Consider the following 13,912-nt stretch of genomic DNA (forward strand, 5'->3'; position numbering starts at 1 on the left):
TCCCAAGTACATCAAGGGAAAATAGGAGTATAGAAACTACTTCTTCTAGGGGAATTCAGAGAGTTGTATCCTATAGTGCTCCATTCAATACATTTTCTTATAATGCTCTAGTCATTATATTAAGGGTAAGTGAATGTGGGAGTTGATCTTAGTGGTTAATATGTTAATATAGATGAATCTTCCATACATTGTGAGAATCATTTATTAAACAGCAGGTATTTTTAATACAACTGCCCACACTAGTGAGCAAATTGTTGGCAAGGAAAATCCACAAGCTATCATTTTCATTACTACAACTCAATTAATAGTGAGAATTCTTCTCTTGTTACATTAATCTTGACATATGAATGCTCTTAATAACTGTCTCTTTTTTTTTTTTTTTTGGAGAATTGCTAATGACTTCTCTGTGGTGAAAATGTAATGTATAACCAAGGCTGCAAGATGAGAAGAACCTCAAATTATAATATAGTCCCATAGCTTTTGTTTTGGTTTACAATGGTGCACATTTTGTTTAATTTTGTATGTCATACCTAATGTCATGCCAGACTAGGATGTTTTTTTTATTATTTTTGGAGAATTGCATGCCAAACTAGGTTTGTCAATCCATAGTATATAAACTAACAAATTTATATGTATGAAATTAGAATTGCAGTGTTTGTAGATTGCAAGTTACAGACTAAGTGTTTTTTTTCTGTTTTAAATGTAAAACATGTATACTATCCAAATAATGTAATAGGGAATGTAATTTAGTGTAAGTATGATGGTTTTGCAAATCTAGCAAAGCAGACTTTGCAGATTCTTCAAAGATTGCAAGTTTAGTGTTTGTTTGTGGTTTAATTGATTCAAAAATAGTATCATAAGAATGCAATAAATATGCAGGTTAGGAGGTTGTTTTTGGTTGTAAATCCTGCAAAGCATAATTAGATCACATTATGTAAGTAGACAAGTTATACAAGTTAATTTTGGTAAGAAAATTTTAAAGATTACAGATTCTCATTACATGGCAGATTGCGGATTTTAATTCTGTATTTATGAAATTGACATAATTGAAGTACACAAACTGGAAGGGACTAAATAAAAGCTATTATACAAACTTTATTGAATGAACAAAAAATCTAAATACAATTTGTTATACATAAACTTGAAAAAAGGCAAAAGCAGTTGAATTAGGTGTTCCATACAAACTTAAGTCTCCCTATTTGTTTACACAAATCTAATTTAGAGAAGCTTCAATTTGGTGAATCTACTGCTGTAGCCTCCATACATCATTACAGGGATACGATTTTCTAAATTCATGAAGCTCACAAGGCACTAGCCCAAACTGTGAATTATAAACCTACAACAGCTAACACCACACAAGAATTGTTCAATTGCGCCCTGACAAATTGTTTAATTGTTCTAGGACTTGGAGGAATTCTGGAGGCCTTTTGGTATGGCTTAACGAAGGATGGCGGCCGACACTATTGTTGCATCATATGGTTGTTTTCGTCATTAGGGTTGGTTGGTATGAACATGTATAGGTAGAGGTTGACTGATGAAAGGTTTGCATAGAGGGGTGGTTCATTGGGGAGGAAGGGAAAGGTGGAGGCTAGTAGGGTTGATGAAATTTAGATCCATGGAGTTTTTTATTTTTTATTTTTTTTTACGCCAACTCATTAAAATACTAACTTAAACCATTTCAGTTCTAAAAATTATAAAAAAAAAGTCAGCTCTACACATAGACACGGCAAAGAAAACGGTTATATGTGCTTGGACTTGAATTTCCCGATTTAGAGAGTAAAGGAACTCGATAGGCATAATTTATAATGTAGAGACTAAAAGGAAAGGGTTGTTATAGTAGAGGGACCAACCCGAGAATTACACTTTTATTATTCAAGATAATTGGCAATCAACTAAATTCTCAGAGTATATTTTAAGAAGCCCAATTTTCCTTTGGGAATATAATTTATACATATATATATATATACACACACAAAAATAGCATAAATTTTAAAAAATATTCATATTATTTTTAATTAATTAGATACTTGGATATTTTTAATATTTTAAAATGTTGAGTTGGTGGTATTGCATTAATAAAGGTTTTTTTTCTTATTTTTTTTGGTAAGACAAAATAAAACCCTTTGTTTTTTGAAAAAAGAAAAATAAAAGAAAAGAATTTTAAGTTTGTCTATAATAAACTTAAAGTAACTTATTCCTTTATACACCATATGGTTATAAAGAAATCATTATTTATATATATAGATACAGATATAAACTATAAAGTAACTTTTTCCATATTAAGGGAAATTAAAATTCTAATATAAAGACACAGTAAACATTATTCCTTGACACTTGACAGCAGTTCAACAAAACTTAACTATTATACATAAGTTTCATGCATGCAGAGATTACAAACATAAATTGGACAACTTTGTGTATGCACTTTGCACTGTATATATATATATATATATAACCTATACAATAAGTCCATTAATTAATTAATTAGTGAGTTAATTAGCTAATAACCTCTTGCTTAAATTTAGCCATCTTTGCCAACATATCAACAGCATCAACCAAGTGATCAAGCCTAGCAACAAACTCAATCAACAGCGAAGCAAACGTAGCCAGTGACAGCGCCGCCGTGCTCTCCAACGCTCTCATTCTGGGTATCAGATCAACCCCAACACTCTCATCTTCAAACTCATCCACTTCCCTGGATGGCCATGAATGAAGTCTTATCTGTTGTTTCCTCATTGCCTCATGATATGATAACTGATCTTGTTGTGCATTAGTTTCATTTGTATCACTGTTTAATGTTGCTGAATCTTTAAGGTTGAAAGAGAGCCTCGAATTTTGTGGTTTTGAAGGATCATATAAGTGAAGGTTTGAAGTTAAAAGATAAGAGTGCATGTCTATTGATCTTTGGAGTCTTTCAGTGGAGCTATGAACTTTTTTTAGTAAACTTTTTTGAAGGTTGAGCTTCATTAGATTTATGTCTTTTCCCAGTGTTTTTAGTAGCTCTGCTGCTTGAGTTGTCACATCCAAAATTTCTGATTGGAATGTACATCTTAGATTGTATGGCGCCTGCAAGTTAATTAAAAGAAGACATAAATTAATTATTGCACTTTAAAAGTAAGAAAGATTCATAGGACCTTTATAATGTAGTGGAATTGGAAGATGAGCTGTGAGCTTCTCAGTATATATTCCATAATCTTAATTGGGTTTCTACTTAGGTTCAAAGTTTGTGGGCATATCTCAAGTGGACCTTATCTTGTCTACCCATCATAAATAGTTTGATATTACACTTGTTAACAAGTATATATACAAATACATACATACATACATATATATATATATATATATAATAGCACACCCTTTAGAGGCATCCCTAAAATCTAGAGATGTCCCATAATGCAATTAGATTTACATCCAACAACTACCGTCATTTTATATGCAGTGCCAAATATGTCAAAAGTGCCAAACAGTGATCATGCACAATAAATAACATTAATTTTGTATATTTCTTATACAATAATAATCGTTAGATGATGATCCAATAACTATTATTTTATATGGAGAACAATTACTCTAAAAACATTCCAATTGATATTTATCAATATATATATTTGCTAGAACATAGCACATACTGGCACGTGCATGATAATGATCTAATGGCATCAAACATTGAGAATAGTAGCACTAAGGACGTAATATTTACCATATATAAATGTGCTACAACATAGCACGTGGATGATAAATTTTATTGGATCATAAATATATATAGAATAGTAATACTAAGGACGTTCACAGTTAATATTTACCATATATATATATATATATATATATGCGCTACAACATAGCACGTGGATGATAAATTTTATAGGATTATATTAGGTATATGTAATTTTCACAACTGGCACTTTGTGCTTAAATTGATGAAATATTTTTCTATATGTATAAGACGTAGAAATATATACCTGAATTTCTGAATGAAGGCAGCCATGCAAAGCCATGACTTCATAAGCACAGTATCTAAGAACAGCTCCAACCTTGACATACTCTGACCATGGATAGAAGAAGTGTCTGAATCTCCCATGAGGCGGCTCCCATTTTGCGGCGTTTGCCTGCATGCATGCATGCATACGTGCACATGCATCAGGGATTAGGATTTTAAGTCTCAAAAACAAGTTAACGAAACAGCTTTAAAAAATAAAATAAAATAAAATAAACAACATATATACCAATGAATCAAGTTTTGCAGATGTATTCAGTGTTGCTTTGCATTTTTTGAATGCCGGCTCGTCAGAAAATTCATCGGTCACCGTCTTTGAAAACTCCAGGTTCTCAGATCCATCATCTTTCAAGTACTTCTTCACACACTCTATTCAAAGTTTTAGGGTTAGGGCTTTTAGTTAATTATGTGTGCATGAAGTGCTGAGTAAGAACATTATAGTAAACCTTCAAGTGAGTCAGCAACAGTGTTGAAGCTATTAACAAGTTCTTTGTGAAGTTGTTCTCCTGCCCATATAGGGAAGACGAGCACATTAACAAGAACAGCGACAAGGCCACCGATGGCAATCGAATAAAGCCGGTCCATCGCCGTTCGTATCGGATTACCAACTCGATAACCGGAGACCATAATGAGGCAGTAAGTGAAAAGAATAACCCTAAATCCATACTCATACTCCACAAGAGATGGCCATTGCTTCATGAAGGATGTCACTGCACCTGCATGAAAAAAAAGTACATGCATACCCACATCGGATAATGAATTAACGTAGAATCTAATACTCGAAGACGTACCGATAAAAAAGATGCTGAAACCAATAACATAAGGTTCGGCAAAGTGGCCTGCAGTTATGGCTACTTGAATGACAACAATTGCAAGTATTCCTGCAAGAAGGCTACCAAGAGCCCTATTGAACCCTCTATTGAATGTTGCACCTACATAAAATAAAATCAAATTAACCGATGTGAGACTATTAGTTATTATTTTTTTTTGTCTATTATTGCATGCATGTGCATGCAAAAGCACGTAAGAGGTTAATTTAATTAGTACGCACCAACTGTGTACTCAAACATGATTGCGACCGTGAGGATAGACCAAATAATGTTGGTGCCGAAAACATCGTAAGGTGCACGGAATAGAATGAGTAGAGAGACGAGTAAAACAGCAAGGCCGACCTTGAGAGCGAAAGTGACTCTATTGGTATCATCCTTAGCAAACTTCCACACTTCGGATATCCAATATTTCTCTGGTGATATCGCCGGAGAATTTTGTTCTTTTGTTACCGGAGAAGAAGAAGGTGGTATGTCTATATTTATGCTGCCTTTCTTGCCATTCATGTTGTTGTAAGTTGATGTTGATCGATATTGGTGTGTATTAGTAATTGATTGGAAGTTTAGGAATGAGATGAATGGATGAATATTAAGGGTTGAATGGGGGGGATTATAAAGGATGGAGATGTGGTGGTGCAAGTAGGATGATGGAAAGGTGCATTGCATGGTAATTAATGTAGAGAATAATACCCTCCTAAATAATAGAAGAAAAGATTATTTGAGAAACATTTGGATGATGAAAAGATGCTCATGAGCTCAATAATGTTTGAGTTGATAGAGAATTGGAATCTAACAACAATGCATGATATGGTGCTAATTAACTCTTCATCTCCTTACCATCACTTGTTTATTTTTAATTTATATATATATATATATATATATATGTATGTATGTATTTAGTTTGATGGAACTCATTATTGTACTAGTTGCAAAAAAGATGAGATTTGATCAATTGTTATGGTTATGTATGTATGTATGTGTATCCATTAACTTATTATTGTAGTTTAATGTAAATAGAAAAGGAAAAAAGATGAATCACTCATTAATAAAATTAATTATCAAATATAAAAACATATTTGCATAAGTTCACTTATTCATAATTCAAGAGGTCTTTTAAGTAAAATATTCCACTCAAAGCTTTAAAATTATTAAATTTGAAAATTTATTTTTTAAAATATATTATTGAAAATCATACAATTATATATTACACAAAAAAAGAAATAATGGAATTTTTTTAAAATTTAATTCCTGTTTGGGTTGATACATTAAATATGCTTACTTAATTTGGTTGATAATCACATTTGAAAGTAATGAAATCAAATCCAAATGCCCTTTCAGCACGGCGGAATGGAATTGATGGAAGTGATGAATATAATCACATGATTTAACAATAATAATAAAATTTATTCTTAGTAAAAGAAGAGATAGGTTTTTATTTTTTTTATTTTTTTTTTTGACTAGAATGATGATTCTAATTGAGTTTCTGGAAATTGATCAGAATATTTAGCTGCTAATTATTTAGGAATAAAAACTTTATGAAAAAAATAAAAAGAATAAAAACCATAATTCCTATTAGCATATTTCTCAACACTAGAATTATTATGTGAATTATTCAATATATATTCTCATTTTTCACCTTATTCTCCGCGTCTCTTTGTAGCTATATAAAAATTTTACAACGTGGATATATAGAGAGACAGACAGATTTCATAAAATAAAAATAAATTATTTGGGTATTATTGCATGCATCCCATGCGAAAATAGAAAATAATTTATGCGCCTCTTATAAAAAACAATATTAAATTATAAATCCCTTCATGTAATACCCTGAACCTTTGGATAATTACTGGAAAAATATATTTAGGGTATTACTACAGTTGCAGTAAGATTTTTCTACAGAGTAATCTTGTTGAGAAACCCCAAGTGGAAAGAATAAGGACCTAAGTGTAAAAACTTTTTAAAAAGATTTTTGGGTTAAAGAATAAATGAAAAGGGTGGACATGAAAATGTTTATGGAAACCGAGGACTGAAAAGGTAAGATGGAAGGGATCTTTTAAAAAAATGTTGTGTTATAACCTGGGGACCGTTGGGTAATTTGAAAGGGACCTTTTGAGAATACTATTTCATAATTCAGGGATCATTGGTGAGTTTTTTTCAGGGACTGTTTTGTAAGAAAAATATATTTGGAGGGATTGAAAGTGAATTTCGGCTGAAAATGTAATTTAGAGGAAAAAAATCTAGGGTTTGAGAAATTGTTCATCTTCTTCTCCATCTTTGTGCTACGAGTAACCCGAGAAGAAAAAAATAAAAATAAAAAAATGAAGAAATGAGGAGAAAAAAATGGGAGATTTGAGGTGGGGGATGGGAGATCATCGGGAGGAGCTCATGGGAGGGATGGTTTTAGTTGGTAAAGAGCTTTTCTTGGTGTATTTTTGATGAATGAGTGTATGTATGCATGTATATATGTGTATTTGATGGATTTGATGAAGATAATGATGGATTTGAGTAGGAAAAACATGTTTAATGGTTATAGATGATTGTTGCTTCAATTTGTGTTGAAAAATCATTGTATTTGTGATGAATCTAGCTTGAATGAAGGATGAGATTTTCGGTTTTACTGTAGCAATTACTGTAGCACCGAGATTAGGGTTTGGTTTGATTAATTAAGTTGATGATGATGATGATTAAGGTGTTAATGATGATGGTTAGATTGGAATTGGTTGAGTTAGCCAAGTTGATTTGGTTGGATCAAACCAAGTTATAATTGATTTGGTTGAGTTGAATTGAATTGAATTGATTGAGTTGAGTTTGATTTGGTTTAACCAAGTTCATTTAATTGAATTGGAATTGGGTTTGGATGAGAATTGAATTGGTTGGGTTTGATTGAATTGATCTGGTCAGGGTTTGATTAAATCAAGTTGAGTGTGGTTGGACTTGAATGGTTTGGTTGAATTAAATTAGTTGAAGTTGATTTGGGTTTGGTTTGGATGTTGGGCTAAGGGTTTTGGGCCGAACCAAGTTGGTTCAACAGAATTTGTATAAGAATTGAGTTGGTTCAAGGCTGGTTGGTTTAATTAAACCTGGTTCAGTGAAATTGAGTTTGGTTCAGTGAATTTGAGCTTGGTTCAGTGGAATTGAGGATGGTTCAGGTTGGTCCAGAATGGTCTAGTCCAAATTGAATTGGCTTAATTGTAATTGGAGACCAATTTGGTTATACAAGGTCAGGTTTGAACCGATTGGAGTGAGTGGGCCAATAGATAGTCTATTATTGTTCTTGTATTTTCTTTTTGTTTAAATATGTTATTTATTTTTATTATTATTCTATTAGGTGTTGTTCAGTCTTGGGAGGGAGTTCCAGGTCTAGCAAGGAACCCAAGGACACCAGGTGAGTTGGTAGTGGCTATTATTTTAAATAATTGATTAATTATTATTATTTTGAAATAATTGTTTAATGGCTAGTATTTTGGAAATAAATGTTTAAGTATTTCATTTTATCATGTTTAATTGCGTATAAGGTCGAAATATACTTATATTTATTTTCCTACGATGTGCCATGATAACCGTATTGATACATCAGTTTTGTATAATTATACGTATTTGTGAATAGTGAAAATACATGTATATGTGATTTAATTATTCAATTCTTGTATTTATTTTTGATGGGTATATATGCTTTGATTTGGAGTGATTTGCGAAACCATGTGAGCATATTAAAGATGTTTTTATCGGCATTATTAGTAGAATTGGTTTTCATTCCCCGGTATAGGAATGGTATCGTGGATCCGGGCTTTACTCGGCATTATGCGTTGTTATACTTTTGGCATTGACTTTGTGGAAAATAATGGTTATTTCCGTGATGTGAATACTTGTCCCGGAAAAAGGATCCCGTGTTATGATTTATCTGAGATGGTATTATTGCTGTATTTACTTGATGGTTTTGATGGTGACGGGCTAAGGCCCGACTATCTGCGATGAGTGGGTCCCCACGGGCCGACCTTTTAGAGGTGGCGTGGTGGACCCGGGTGTTGATTACTACGAGAGCCGATTCGGTGGGAGTGTAGAGCCCCGATCGGATATTCATCGGGTGGCAGGGGTCGCCGACCGGTGAACCAGATGGGTCAACGTTAAGGGACGTGAGTTCCTTGACGGCTCGAACCCTAGCCGCGCCACGGCGAGGGTTTAGAGAGTTTTCTAGACCATGTTATGCTGGGTGAGTGTTGGGTATTGCTTTATTTTGAATTTGAGATTTATGTTATATTTTTGAATTGTGATGAGACCAGACTCTCACAAAATTTGTGTTTTCTGAGAAAATCAAATTGATGTTGATTTATGTTGAATTTATGTTTCAAGAGTTCTTTAAAGATTGTATTTTGCTAGAATTCTGGTATTTTGGAAAAGTTGGAAAATTATTTGAGAAGTTGGTATTTATATACTTTATATATACTGTATTTAAATATTTGAAATTATTAAGCCACTACCGACCAACTGAATGTCTTTCATGAAATGCAGGGAGCGAGGACCCTAGATTGCCCTGATCGAGTATAGAGCTAGTCGGGGGTTGAGTCCATGATCTGCAGTGGGTCCCCCCTTTTTCTTTATTTCTTGTCATTGGTGTTGTGATCTTGTAGCGGTTGATCCTGCAAATTTGAGTTATCGTATTCATAATATTTATGTATTTGAACTCGTAGTTGGTGTAAAAGTCGTAGAAAATGTGATTTAGTAAAGTCGATTTTTGTTTAAAAGCAGGGGTGTCGGGCTTTCAGTTAAAAGAGAATTTTAACTGATGGGTGCCACATTTACCTCGGTAGAAGGGGTGGGTGTGACACTTCAAATCATTCATACTTGCTTATATATGTCTATAAAACAATTGTAAAAATAATATTATTATAAAAAAAATTATACCTTAATAAATAATTTAATAAAACACACACAAACACACACATTGAAAAAGATTGAATTGACAATGAGAGCAGTCCCAGTGAGATTGAAAAAAAGTTTCAATTAAAGGACCACAGTTTCAGTGGAGAAGATTGACACATCATTGCAGAGAAAAAGACTTATTAATTTTACAAACAATTTGTGTCCTACTATTGGATTACATGTGATAACCAAACTGGGACATATAAGCAATGCAAATTGCAGGCAGAGAGCATCAAGACAACTACATTATATATTCCAACATTAAAAAAGCTCTAGATATATATTAATTTGCTGCTGTATAAATGACACCTCCACCAGCTAAATCTTCAAATCTGCATACAATTATTTACCGAATGTTCACTGATATGATTCTCTCTTCATCTTGCACTTCTTTGAACTTTATTTATGCCACACTATATATTTTATGAAGATGAATAAAATAAAATAAGAAAACTAGTCTTCAGAGTTGATTCTATTAGAGAGATGTTTGGATGGCATTGAAGAAATGGAGAGAGAAGCCCTGAGGAATGCTGAGCAAATTTTAGCATGGGATTTATTATCTACTTGATCTTTCTCAATCTTCTTTGTTTCAAGAACTAATTAATTCGAAGTTCATATGCATATATATATATGATATATGAAAGAAATGTTCATAATATGGCCAATGTTCTCTCGGTCTATTGGCACCAAATTTCGTATATAAAGCATTTGTGTCTTTGTTGATGAGGTGAGTTTGAGTTTTAGCTCAAATAAGATGAAAACACAAGTGTTGTGAGGTATTAATTAATTCTTCGGATGTGCATGCCCTTAATGTGGCTAGTGTCACCTTACAGCTAGCTTGTACACGTAAATAAGAAGCATGGTTACAAATTGGAGGAATCAACTCCTTCTAGTAAATAATAATAATAATAATAATTCTCACAAATTGGAGGTTCTGGTAAAAAACAGGTGCTTTATGGTGGTTAAACCGACACAAACAGCTTTTAAAAATATATTTTAATATAAATAATACACAAATGTATTTAAAAAAAATTGAGAAATTAATAGTCATTAGATTTTTGCATGCATACCATTGTAATAATGGATAATTTGTCAAAAGTAAAAATTATATTGGGAAATATTACATGTTTTTAAGGGGATGTATAAACGAATTGATACTAAAGTTTTGTTGGGGGTTTGACTTGAAATGCAACAGTGAAAAACTGCGGAATTTACTGTAGTAATTTACTGTAGAACGAACACTGTAGTATCGTTACTGTAGCAAAAACACTGTTCGGTTACGGGGTTCATGCGCCCGCATACACCCAGTGAAACTCATTGGCGATCTTGTGCGGCCCGTATGCAGCCCGCATAAGCTGCAAAAAACCTTCAATGTCTTCCTTGAGGCTTCAATATTCCTCCCAAGGGTTCTACAAGGCTTCAAAGCTTCAAAACAACTCATAAAATGCTATCAAACCCCTCATTCATGTTAGAATGAGATGAACAAACAAACAAAGATTCAAGACAACGATTTTTAGCGTGAAAACCCTACAAATCGAGGGAAAAACCACGGGACTCCTTAGAGCCTCTTAAACATGTATCCACTAGGTCAATAAAGAATTACAATGGATCTTCTCTAGCTAACTAGAGGTTTACAAGCACAAGGACAAAGACATTCATGAGAGAAGAGTTCTCATTGACAAGCATCATCATCATCATCAAGATGGCTAACAAATAACAAGTAGGGAGAAATAGAAGGATCAAACCTAATCAATAGGTAGTGCTTCTTGCAAGGAGTCTTCTTCCGGAGTTTGAGTGAGATCCGGCGAGGTTTGGTCGTCCGATCTCCTTGCCCTAGCCTTCTCTCCTTCTTCTCCCTCTTTGTCTTCCCTCTCTCACCACTTTAGGATAATCACCCTCAATCACAAGCATAACCTATTCTCATTACCAAGAAATGAGAAAAGTTTCACCTTGTAAAGTTACCTATTTGCCCTCCATCTTCTCCACTATTGACCTAGCTTCATTTTTTTTTTCATGGGCTTGGAGCCCAATTATTCATCCAACCCAACAAATGGGTTGGACCCCAACAAGTTTTTTTAAAAAAATCAATGATTGATTAGATTTACATGTTTATATGTGCATCAGTAACTAATCTAAATTTAAATTTTATTTTATTTTTATATTTCCTACCACAAGATGTTAAAAGATACAATCTTGAAGCAAGCCCATGTGAATGAGCCCATATGCAAACAAACAAATAAATAAATTAAAGGTTATAATGGATAAAAGAAGTCCATGACCGCTTATATATACCTGCTTATACTGACACTACCTTTTGGCAAATGCGGGTAAGGGATTTATATAACTGACATGAGTAAATTATACCAACCGTAGCATAATATATGAATAGACTTCTTTTATCTTTATAAGTAAATAGCTTTGGAATAGCGGAGTTATGTTTATCTCTATTTTTTATATTTTCATTTTATTTTAAATTCTCTATAATATAAATTTATTATTAGTTATAACAGTTTATATGAATAAAACTGTAAAAACATCACTCCATATTCACCTGTCATTTTTATAACCCTGTGGAGCAACCTTTTTTTTTATATATAAAAAAATTATAAAAATAAAAGCAAAACATAAATTGTTCTATAACAATTAAAATATAATTTAATGAGGTTTAAAGTGTTTGTCGATTTCGTCAATAAAAAATAAATAAATAAATGAGGTTATTGTAAGTAATTTTCTCAATGTAAATTATGGTAAGCATAAAAATATAATTTTTTTTAAGAAAATATATATTTTCATAAATATGAATTTTTCTGTGGTAAATCTGTCTATTGCATTTTATAAATAAAATAACTTTTCGAACCTATGATATTGAATTTAATTAAACTATGTCATGTTAAATGAGCTCTGGCTTAATTTTTATATTTTAAATCGAATACAAATTTTGCTCATGATTTGTTAAAATAGATTACCTCTATATGCAAAATCTTGATTGGGTTTGATTTGTATAAAATTTGCTTCATCTACGATTTTATGAGTTTAATATTGAGTTTAACTATAAATTAATGGGAATCCTTTTCCTATAAATAAAATTCCAAAATTGCAAAATAATAAGATTTAATTTCTTGTCAAATTATAATATATTTTAAGTTTAAAATAATTATACAATATTGATAAAAAAAAGAATTTTAAAACCAATTAGTTCATCTTCATTCTGGAAATTGTTCATACAACTGAATAATAATAAAAAAGAATACAAGAGAAGCATGTTGTTTTGAAAGTTTTTTTTAATATGGATAAATCAGTTTCAATTACTTAAATAAAAAAAATGCAAGTTTTTAGACACCCTTCAGAACATATGCATACTAAGAAAAAAAAAGAAATTTTTTTTTAAAAAAATTAAACTCTTGTAAATCATATATAGTTAAATCGTTTAATATTTTGTTTCTAAGTTTTCTTAGATATACATTAATTCCATACTTTCACAAGAAAAATTATGATATTTACATTGATCTCCGGCCAATTCCTTTAACAAAAATGGATAATTATCAATAAAAAATAATACTCGAAAAACCTCTAAATTTTTCATGAGGGAAGAAAATGATAGGCTCCATACATTATTATTATTATTATTATTATTATTATTATTATTATTTAGCTTCTATGTATTTCATTTTTCCACCATGTATTTTTATGATATTTTATTTATTTTTTAATACATTTTAGTATCTTATATTAATTTAAAAAAATAAAAAAATAGAATATTCAAAGTATATTCAAATCAATGACCCAATAGGAATTTTATGGATGTAATTTGGCCAATATCACTATCTATACACTCCTTCTACGAAGCTCTACATTTATTAACCTCTTGTCCTCACCAAGCATTCTATGGACATCACAAACAACAAATAAATAAATATATTTATATATATATATATATATATAATAAATAAAAATTAAAAAAAAAATCCAAAAATCTTACCTGAAAATTTGAAGTATGGACCATTGACCTGCAACCTCAAGAACAGATATGTTCTCAAATAAGTTTTAGACACAATCCTTTTCATGTTTTTCTAACTTTATATTTCAGTCTGAACATCAACATGAGACTTGGCATATCTAATTGGACTTAACTAACTAAATTTTATTCCTTGAATTTGAATATTTTTTACTT

General features: G+C 31.6%; 1 protein-coding gene across 2 annotated transcripts; it reads right to left on the minus strand.

Annotated features, from left to right (window-relative positions):
• Positions 1 to 2,324: 2,324 nt before the first annotated feature.
• Positions 2,325 to 5,389, minus strand: LOC120280947 (aluminum-activated malate transporter 9-like). Of its 2 annotated transcripts, none has more exons than XM_039287916.1 (6): positions 5,046 to 5,389; positions 4,786 to 4,926; positions 4,441 to 4,704; positions 4,224 to 4,363; positions 3,960 to 4,106; positions 2,325 to 3,066 (listed from the first exon to the last, which is right to left on the minus strand). In XM_039287916.1, exons 1-6 carry the CDS (start codon positions 5,326 to 5,328, stop codon positions 2,497 to 2,499), a joined length of 1,545 nt encoding a protein of 514 aa, XP_039143850.1. In that variant the 5' UTR covers positions 5,329 to 5,389; the 3' UTR covers positions 2,325 to 2,496. The 2 variants fall into 2 exon arrangements, with proteins under 2 accessions (XP_039143850.1, XP_039143849.1); XM_039287915.1 differs by having other exon boundaries at positions 4,441 to 4,710.
• Positions 5,390 to 13,912: the final 8,523 nt, after the last annotated feature.

The sequence above is a fragment of the Dioscorea cayenensis genome, chromosome 17, assembly GCF_009730915.1.
Source record: "Dioscorea cayenensis subsp. rotundata cultivar TDr96_F1 chromosome 17, TDr96_F1_v2_PseudoChromosome.rev07_lg8_w22 25.fasta, whole genome shotgun sequence".
NCBI classification, from domain to species: domain Eukaryota; kingdom Viridiplantae; phylum Streptophyta; class Magnoliopsida; order Dioscoreales; family Dioscoreaceae; genus Dioscorea; species Dioscorea cayenensis.